The sequence below is a fragment of the Cryptotermes secundus genome, unplaced genomic scaffold, assembly GCF_002891405.2.
Source record: "Cryptotermes secundus unplaced genomic scaffold, Csec_1.0 scaffold156, whole genome shotgun sequence".
In the NCBI taxonomy this organism is placed as follows: domain Eukaryota; kingdom Metazoa; phylum Arthropoda; class Insecta; order Blattodea; family Kalotermitidae; genus Cryptotermes; species Cryptotermes secundus.
In genome coordinates, this window is record NW_019727089.1 from 919580 (window position 1) to 930387 (window position 10808).

The 10808-nt window shown below is 43.4% G+C and overlaps 1 protein-coding gene across 1 annotated transcript; it reads right to left on the reverse strand.

The window, feature by feature from the left end:
* Positions 1 to 571: 571 nt before the first annotated feature.
* LOC111864307 (cytochrome P450 4C1) lies at positions 572 to 9305 on the reverse strand. Its single transcript, XM_023851459.2, has 10 exons — positions 9184 to 9305; positions 7882 to 7972; positions 6551 to 6736; positions 6391 to 6460; positions 5543 to 5709; positions 5084 to 5193; positions 4273 to 4341; positions 4029 to 4197; positions 3691 to 3870; positions 572 to 1092 (listed from the first exon to the last, which is right to left on the reverse strand). The coding sequence occupies exons 1-10, from the start codon at positions 9286 to 9288 to the stop codon at positions 941 to 943; spliced, it is 1299 nt and encodes a 432-aa protein (XP_023707227.2). The 5' UTR covers positions 9289 to 9305; the 3' UTR covers positions 572 to 940.
* Positions 9306 to 10808: the final 1503 nt, after the last annotated feature.

The following is a 10808-nucleotide window of genomic DNA, read 5'->3' on the forward strand; positions in this document are numbered from 1 at the left end:
TAAGCAATAAGCAAGAACTACTCTTAACAGAGAATTCTGCTCTATTCACTGCTCATAGGAGAGGCAAGAAAAGAAGAAGAATGAGTAATGCTTGTCTTGTCACGTGGCCTGCTAGTTCTCCGTATCTGTCCCACATCTGACTTCCCGTATCCCCAATAAATCTAAGTTAAACTCTCCTACCCCTTTTGCAGTTTTCCCAGCGAACCAGCTCTATAGAAACGTCTGATGTTCTATGCTCGTAATCCCATAAAAATTTTAGGTTATTTAGGTCGCTTCAAAGAATCCCTCCAAAGTCCGTGGTCGCGTGTAACATCAAGTTAACAAGCCGATTTCTTGTAGCAAGGAGACGTCAGCTCCATTATCGAAGCTTGAGGACCTCCATGTTTCTTTGTTCATTGTATTCTCAGCTTTCAACCACATCTTGAGGTCCTTTCTTTCGTTCGCAGCGCAAGAATGCGTCATGCCTTCATCATAAACAATTATTTCATATAATATATTATAGTTTAATCAAAGTGATATTTTGAGAAAAGTAAACCGATACATATAAATAATATTTTACTTTAAATTTTTTTATTTTGTATGTTGTAAATTATTACATATTGTTCTTTAACATACAAAACCATCATATGCAGTACCACCAAAAATAAAGTTCAAATAGATCATATGCTGTTACAGAGAAATAAATTTTTATAAGCGATAAAGAAATTTAAAGTGAGCATGATACACAACACAGCTCATTTCAGTTCTATTATTCATTTATAGATCTACAAAAGTAACAACTTTAGTGAAGTGTATTCATTTGTAAGCATCTCTTGGATTAGTGAACCTGACATTTCGACCCACAAGTAGGCAGAACAAAGGGTTAGAACTTAAGGCCTGTGTCTATGTAGGCCTAAGCAGTAATTCGATAACATGAGCAGGGCGAACGAAACTTGGATTTCTATCTAGATTCGAGTCTGACTTTCATTCCAGTTAGTGATTTCAGCGTGATCATGGAATCCAGAGAGAGTGGCGTGCTGCCTGGCAGAATCTTGAACTTTCTTATCATTGCGGACAGCGTGCCTTTGATCGCCTGCATTCCGTACTTGATGCCTGTAACACACACGGCACGGGAGTACATTGTAGTCTGTGAAGGACATTTCACACTATAACAGTTTTACAGGGCTCCTGGATCTGCGAAATGTATTTCAAGGTTCTAGATGTACATTTTGCCGGATTGTTTGTAGGAAATAGATAAAACTAATGTACGTTACACACGTCTCATCTCCGAGACGAATTAATGGATCTTAACGAATCTTAGTGTCAGAAATCTTGATTAAAACTGTCTTGTGAATGTGACTGTGGTCAGCATCAGAGGCTGCCTATCCCTAAGATGGTTAGGCTGGGCCCCACCAGTCTCGATGTATTAAAACTATTTTGATGAATTTCTAAGTTTTCTCGTGTTAACAGTTACTCTATTGTATAGGGCAGCATCATAGCTCAAGCGGTTAGTCGCTGGCTTCCCACCGCGGCGGCCCGGGTTCGATCCCGGGTCTGGTCAAGTGGGATTTGTGGTGGACAAAGTGGTGCTGGGGCAGGTTTTCTCCGAATACTTCGGTTTCCCCTGCCCATTATCATTCCACCAACTGCTCCACAATCACCCTCACCTATCATCTGGGGCTGGTACAATAGGCCCCAAGTGGCCGCAGTACAAGGGACTTAGTCCAACACCACTAGCAGTAGAAAAAATACTCCATTGTATTCGTGTTAGATTGCGTAAGGTGTCTGGACTCGAATGTGTGTGTTCCTTTGAAATGAGAAGCCCGTAGTATGAATATTGTGGAAAGTTCCTTAGTAACCTCGCGTAAACACGGAGATACGTAGACCAGCATTCTCTAAGGCGATATTACAGCAACAGGATATAACAGGCCTGTACTAATCAAATGTTGTACATGGAAAAGAGCCCCATAAAAATGGTGGAATTCCATTTAAAGACATTTTTACATGATTTATTATAGCTTGAGTCTTCGTCCATATGATTATCAAGCCACCTAAAGAAAGGTGAAGGAACTCAGTCGGCCCGGCCCGACCCGACCCGACCCCGTGGGTAGGAACAGTGCATCTTTTGGTCCGTACACATCTCTGCTGAAGCTCCTCTTGGTATAGGTCTGGCCACCTTCTTTACTGTTTGCCCGTGGGCTGCAGAGGGCACAAATGAGCCTAACAGGTTCCCAAGATTTCCGCGCCCCAAGCAGGCATTGATATTGGTGGGAAAGCCAGAAGGAAAGAGCCCACTGGGAAGACCAAGGCGTAGGTGGGTGGACAATATTTAAATGTAAGATTTGAGGCTTTCACGGCGGTGACTATGAAGAAAGCAGTCTTCTGGGATTTGGCACCGTGTATATGTGGTGTTAACCGACGTTTCGGAGGAACGTATCGCCTCCATCTTCAGGGTAGAAGAAAAANTGGATCTTAGAGAGATAGGATGGGATGTTATTGATTGGATTGATCTGGCTCAGGATAGGGACCAGTGTAGGGCTCTTGTGAACACGATAATGAACCTTCGGGTTCCATAAAATGCTGGGAAATTCTTGAATAACAGAAGAATTGGCTTCTCCTCAAGAAGAGCTCAGCTCCATAAGTGAGTAAGGAAGCAGGCATTGAATTTATGCCAAGAAAAGTAAGATGTTTAGCGGTAGGCCACAGAAAGCCCAGCCTTTTTTAGAATATTCTTGTTAATACAAAAATGGCCTAAATTTGCAAAAGAAGAGTACCACATAACTCGAAAAGAGAAACTATCGAAATGCAAACACTTAAATACGAAACTGCATATTCCTCTCTTTCTTAAATATAGGCGTTGGTTTGGGGTTCAGTTTGGTTCGGTGCAGGCCTCGCCTAGTCAGACGAACAGACATTCATCAGCATAAATCACACTGCAAGGCTATTTTATATGCAACAGAAATCGGACTTTAGGCCTGTCATTTTCTTAAAAACTGTTCATCTTAAAAACCTATAGATGGTCCTTAACAATTTTACGACATAAGGAACATTTAAAGAAATCACTCACTCATTCATGGAGCTGAACCCTCCTTGAGAAGCTGCCATTTGTGCAGCTACTCGAGAACTTCCTAGCATTTTATGGAACCCAAAGGTTCATTACCGTGTTCACAACAGCCCTCCACTGGTCCCTATCCTGATTAATCCAATCCATACCATCCGATCCTATCTCTCTATGATCCATTTTAATATTTCCCACCCAATCTACTTCTTGATCTTCCTAGTGATCTCTTTCCTTCTGGCTTTCCCACCAATATTCTACATGCACTCCTCTTCACCCCCATTCGTGCTACATGCCCTGCCCACCTCATCCTCCATAACTTGATGATTCTAATTCTACTTGGAGAACAGTACACGTTATGAAGCTCCTCCATTGAAAGAAATACAAGATAAAAAAATATGACTAAGGCAGCGATAGGCAATCTGACATTAGGGTAAATTGTGAGGAATTAAATCTCACCCCCTTGACATCGGAGCGAGGCAAAAGAAAGAGACAAGATATTTTAGCAAAAGCCACGGGCCACGAGTGATTCAAAGGAAAAAGATGAGGAACTTAAAAACATTTGTTTGGAGCAAGGTGCAGAAATACAGGAAAGAGGGATTTGTTCAGTAGCTGCTAACTTGGGTTATATGAAGTGCGGTGAAGGAACATACCCACACAATTTCTGGCCCCAATAGAAAAAGCCAGGTAGCAGTACGGGCTCCTTCCCTTCATGTTCTCTGGCAGAAAACGGTCCGGGTCGAACTTCTCTGGGTCCGGGTAATATTTTGGGTTCCGGTGTATCTGGTAAGTCAGAAACATCACATTGGCGCCTGCAGGAATGACAAAATCTCCTGAAATGATAATATTGCATTTTCATGTTTGTGTAGGATTACGTGGAAATTATTGAATTCCTGAAATTTCTTGAAGGTGGAAGAGTAACGCACATTCTGTCTAGATTGTTCTTTTTAACATAAAATTTGGTTATGAAATAGAACTGAATTTTACACACCGACATTGAAATCCTTTTGCAGTTTTCGTCCGAATACTGGTATAGATGGGTAGAGTCGGATGGTTTCTTTGATTACCATTTCTAGGTACTTCATTTCTTGAATGTCACGGTAGGTGGCAGGACGATCCGAGTCGCCAAATATTTCCTTCTGTTCCATCAGCACTTTCTCCTGAAAACATGTTTCCGTGTAAACTGACGGCAATCATTGCGTTTTGCTGTCCAGAACTAACTCTCTCTCTCTCACCTGTACGTCCTGGTGCCGAGACAATATCCAGCAAGCGAAACTCAGTGCTGCAGCCGTTGTTTTGTAACCCTGCAAGAAACAGCAATTGTTACACTGGCAAATGTGAACTCCCACGCGCTTCTTCTTAATCACGTTCTGTTTATTTTGTATGAATTGTTTTAGGAGCTCGCGGTAGCGTAGATGGTTGAAACACTATGGTACAAGCCGTAAGGTAGCGGGTTCGATTCACGATGAGATCATCAGAATTTTCAATTGATCTAATCCTTCCAGCCGCACTATGGTCTTGGGGTCGACTCAGCCTCTAACAGAAATGAATACCAGGAATCTTCCTGGGGACAAAGGGCGGACGGCGTGTAAGGCTGACAACCTCACCGCTATCTGTGAGCCGATTTTCTAGAAAAATGTGGGAGCCTCGACGTCTCACATCTTTATGCACCTTCACGGTCTTGTACAGAAATAGCTTCACCGTGGTTGAATGTTTCGTCGGTCCTCATGTGTACGTGGTTTAGAGGTATGTGTACCCACCGGGCTTAAAACGAAAAGAGCTCTCGACAAGGAGCACTCAGGACGCAGGAGACCTGTTGACGAAACGAGGGCCAGAGGCAGGAGGATGCACCACTGGATAGAAAGGATGAGTTGACCCATGCCGAACTGGAACCAAAGGAGGGGTAGAGATACGGGATTGCAAGGAAAACGGAGCGACTGGCCAGAGAGTATCAGCAATGACATTGAGCCGAGAACGGCTCAGATCTTTCGTTGTAGTCATAAGGTTCAAACGTAGGCGTATGTGTTCTACCGAAACCGTACTTACTGCTATTAAAACTGTGTTCATTTCCTCCGCCGGGTCCACATCACCAGAAACTCTGCCGTCTTTCGATCGCTCAATCAAGACGTCCATGATTGGAACGCGATCCTTTGTATCTGAAAATATATAGGACACATTTAGAAATTTGCATAAAAAGTTACGTAGTGCAAAGAACAGAAATTAAGCACCCTCGAACGGTTCCATATATATAATTTAACCAAAAAGACATTACAATTGAATCACACACATCCAGAAATATATAAGAATGAAGACTGGCAGGCGAAACCGAAGTCCTCGGAGAAAACATGCCCCAGCACCACTCTGTCCAACACACATCCCACATGACCTGGCCTGGGCTCGAACCCACGCCGTCGCGGTGAGAAACCGACGCGTAACCGCCCGAGCTATGGTATGGCCATAGTCCTTGCTAAATCCCAGTAACTTTGGTCTCCTCAGTTCACTCACCCTTTGTATGAAGCAGTTGTTCCTTCCTCTCTTCAACGGCCATCTTGTTCCTGGCATGCAGCGTGGCCAGATTTCTCGCCTGCATTCTTCCCAAGGACGACATGCGGAATAGAAGGTCGGGGTGCAGAAGAGGGGTTTTACTTCGCTCGTGCACTGCGTGAGATGCGCTGTTGGATAAACAGACTGTAAAGCTGTAAATGGGCTTACGTTGACCGCACAAATTTGCAGGACGCCAGTATTTTTCCAATTTGAATAAAATTATTCGGCGATGTGGAAAATATAAGCCACGAATTGCTAAACAATTTTCATCCCCAGGAGAAGTTTTTCTTTCTACTGGTTGATTAGTAACATGCTCTAACACAAGCGGGATGAGTTATTACCTGTATGCTTACTTAGCCATGCAATCAGGCCGCGCCATAGCTCAAGTGCTTAGTCTCTGGCTTCCCACCGCGGCGACCCTTGTTCGATCCCGGGTCTGGTCAAGTGGGATTTGCGGTGGACGAAGTGGCGCTGCGGCGGGTTTTCTCCGAGTACTTCGGTATCCCCTGCCAATATTCATTCCACCAAATTCTCCGTCATCATAATAATCCGGGGCTGGCTACAATAGGCCAATCAGTGGCCACCGTGCCAAGTGGACTCAGTTGGACTCCACCCCCCACTACCCATGCAACGAACTAGACCTGTCTCCCCTACCACGGAAACGTACTTTCACAGTGCAAGTTGATTTGATTGCCCAAAATAACGTAACTGCGTCTGGTACCTTGCGTCCCACTTGTGCCTGTGAGTTAGACTGCTCCTCATGCTTATGCTTTCATAAAACCAGAAAATTAGGATTGTATTGAACTTACGCGTTGACTGCCCTTACGAATTCCGATTCACTGTTTTGTTGGGCGTTGATTTTCGCGTCCATAAATGTTTCTGAAAGCAAGAAGTTTGTAGTTAGGAGCGTCATGGTGCGAGCTAGGCCTCCTGCCAGAGATCTTTAAGATGAGCAGCGCCATAACTCACCACACACATTGTCCATAGCATGTAAATTCATAAAGGGATGCACATCGAACTCAGGCCCACCAGTGAATGTAGCCAACCTGTTCAGCAAGTTCTCCGTACTGGAGTTCAGGGTCTGAACACTTGATTCAAGAGTTGAGGGACGAAATTCTGGTGCGATCAACTTGCGACGGATTTTCCATTTCTGACCTGGACAACGCCAAGGAAAAAAGCCATATTAAAATATGTATACCCTGTACTCGCATCCCTATAATAGGTCTAAACATACGTACCGCTTTTATGTAAAAGTACATACTTTCCTCCCTACTTCGGTCAGTCGTGTCGATGTGTAAACCTGTGTTGTGTTCCGTCCCTAAATAACTTCGGAACCACTAGATGGATTTGTCACTCACCTCCATATGAAGTCTAACCCACTTTTGCATTTCTGAATTCTCTACTGTACATATACTGACATGGGGGTCTTCAGAACTTCTGTGACGGTGACCATGACGGTATTGCAGCCATTTTGTGAATGCTCAAAAATGTTGTGCGGCACAAAGCCTTAGAAATATACAGCTATATTTAAGTATATTTTGTACAAGACGAAATACCAATATGGCGCCATATCTGTGTTGACCTTTATGTTCGATGCTTATGCTATCGAATTTTTACTGCTAGGCTGGTACAGGAACATGAAATTTGGTATGGAGACGGATGATGAACGTACCCGTGAAGTCGTATGAAATTTTTCTTTAGAGAATGGCAGAGAGTCTGTAGATGCTCTAGAAATTTTTCATGTATGCCCATAAATGTAAAGGTAAGGTAAAGGCAGTAGAGGCCCACAGGATTGTGAGACGTCGAGGCTCCCACACTTTCTAGACAATCGGCTCACAGATGGCGGTGAGGTTGTCAGCCTTACGCACCGGCCGCCCTTTACCCCCAGGAAGATTCCTGGTACTCATTTCTGTTAGAGGCTGAGTCGACCTCAGGGCCTTAGTGCGGCTGGAAGGATCAGGTCAATTAAATATATGCAATGACTTCTTAGGGAATCGAAATCGGGAGCTTCTGGCTCGTAGTATAGTGCCTTAACCAACTGCGCTACCGCCTGCTGCCGCCTGCCCCCTCCGTATAATCATACTATCGAAAATTATACGTATAAATAAATCACTGCATTATTACTAATTTACAGTTCCTGAAAGGACGTGACATTAATGTTCCTGCCGGAAGATACTGTTGAAGCTGTCAACACGACATTTCATTCTGACTGTGATGTCTGCTCATTAAGAAGATCCATAGTCTATAAGTAGTCATTGCAAGAGGACTGCAGCGCCCGGCAAGAAGTGCAGTAGACTTGCCTTCAGCAATCGCCAGACTTGATCCTAGCCAGGGCTCCCAGTATTTATAAATGCAAGGTCTGCCCACTTCCTCGCTGTCTGATAACAAAGCCTTAAACATAGAAACAAACGTAATGAGATCAGTGTGCAGTGACGTGATCGTACCAGTCATTATTAATACCGCTACAGTTCAATTCGAAATTTTATTTCCTTCAACTTCGTAGATATTTAGGATTATGCGACCCAGACCGTGTCTTTCCTTGGTTTGGGCAATCAGTCATTACAAAGTGTTTACCATCATCACAGAATAATCCAGAGCGAATATAACATATAGCTTTTGTTCCAGGAGGGATCCGAACCCAGGACACAATGTTCAGGCTGCGTCAATTCAGGCCGGCATATGGAAACATCGTATAACCATTTGCTGACATTTCTAAATTTACTGCTTACACATTTGCAGTTTCAGCAACCTCTACGTTTGCCTCCCCCCTCAAGAGGTCTGTGAGACGAACAACCCGCTCAACATTGTGAGAGGAATTTAAGGAACACAGAGTGATAGCTACATCCACCATGGAATTTCGTAGATATTCATAAAAGAGACTACGTTGTTCTATAAGCAGCCAAGTGCCGGATCAGATGGAGATGATTCGCTGCCTGGATCGGGCTATCATACACGTGTGGTGACACTTGGTTCACCACGGACACCACGTGAAGCCTCCAGAGACTGAATGCGGTCCCCTGTGGTGTGAATCCGGTGTTTAGCCACGGATATCTGGGTGTGAGACACGACAGAATGTCTGGCGTTCCTATTCAAGTGACGCAGCCCACTCTACTCTGAGAGAAAGCCGCAAAAGAATTAGTTACGGCGCCTTTGCATTTCTCAGCTTCTCGAAGAGTTTGAATGATGCTTCCTACGAGTTCCTCTGGACGTGACTGCGCAAGCCTCTTTACACTTCCCCTTCAGTGCTTTCAGTTCTCATTAACTTTTACAGAAGCCGATGTTAACATTAGGAAATACGGGAAATAATAAAGCATGAAAACTTGTATTTTCATGGAGGATCATATTCTCGCGACCTTCAGTGTCGAAGAATAAGCTTCTTACTTGACTTATTCTTCCACTCTGAAGATGGAGGCGACATATTCCTCCGAAACAAATGCTAATTTTCAAAAGACTGCACGGTGTTATATCCCAGATAATCACATGTGTGTGAACCTCGAATTTAAAGTAACAACGCATACCCTGTCTGGAGAACCCCAGTTTGCGTTTGTACTTCAGCTGTGCAGTATCTTCACATAAATCTAGGAATGTAACTGGCAGCTTACCGCGATATGCTTGACGTCTTGGACGAAGACGAAGAGTTCATATCCTTTCCAAAAGCAAAAAGTTGACTCGTACTTTCTGGAAATCTGGACCATGTTTTGGAACATACCTGAAATAAACAATATTATCAAGCTTTTGCTAGAGGGAACATACAACATATGGCTGTCACAGATCACACAAGAATCGTATCTCTCCGACATTTGAATCCGTGTACCAGGCTACACCTTACTGTACGTCAGCGTCATATACATCAGCTGTCGATGTCCACATGGTTTGTTATAGTAACGTTGTTTCTCAACGTATTGCATTTTTGTTTTGACTGTATTTCTGGAAAGGACTATTTATATTAAGAAAGGTATAATTCGCTTTATTTTTCATATTCTTCTCAAAAAGGCAGACTTAAAATTTATATAGTTTTAGGGGTAAAGAATAATTTGACTCCAATCATCATTTTTCTCAACAAATGAATGAACGTNAGAGAACAACACGCCTCGGCTAATTGTTCGCATCAGAAATTAACCTGTAATTATCTGCGACATTTTGAACAAAGGAAATCAGAACAGATGTTCAGACTCCCAAGATGGATAACAAAGACGGGGGACTCCATGTCATGAAATGCAGGATCCTGGCACAGGCGTTGGAACCGACTTTACGAAGTTGCGTATTGCTTCACCTAAAAAGAATTTTTAATAAGTGTGCTTAAAAATTAATGTACAACTTCCGAGTCATCTTTTGTACCTAAGCAGAGAAGCCCTAAAAAGTTGAACTCCAAAGCCCGGGTACACAAATATGAACATGTTGCGCGACTTTGATATGAGCGGTCTACCAACACTTGCTGAATGTTACATTCTTGCCAATACACGGATACGTGTAAGGGCTTCCTCCCTTCAGCCTGAGATAATTTATTCTTAATAGTGCCCCCGTAAAGAGAGATGAAGTGACAGGATGTTGGAGAAAACTGCACAATGAGGAGCTTCATAACTTGTACTCTTCTCCAAGTATAATTAGAATGATCAAGTCAAGGAGGATGAGGTGGGCAGGGCATGTAGCACGAATAGGGGAGACGAGGAATGCGTATAGGATATTTGTGGGAAAGCCAGAAGGAAAGAGACCACTGGGAAGACCAAGGCGTAGGTGGGTGGACAATGTTGAAATGGATCTTAGAGAGATAGAATGGGATGGTATGGATTGGATTGAGCTAGCTGAGGATAGGGACCAGTGGAGGGCTCTTGTCAACACGGTAATGAACCTTCGGGTTCCATAAAATGCTGGGAAATTCTTTAGTGGCTGCAGAATTGGCAGCTCCTCCAGAAGGGCTCAGCTTCATGCGTAAGGAGGTTAGTGCCCCTGTAACATCACTTGATGAGTCTTGGGTTCTTCTACACCGACATTTTCACCACATAAATCCTGTTTATACTACAGGACTTACTTTTCTTACTGATTGCCTACAGCAAAAAATAAAACTAATATGTACATGAAGACAAAAGAACTAGGATGGAAAGAGAATCATGGGATTCAAAATGTTGGCATCGAAGACTCACAGGGGAATAGAATAGTAGATCAGAAGCAAGTGCTGAAAATTTGGGAAAATTATATTTCAGAACTATATGATCGACCTAATCGGCCA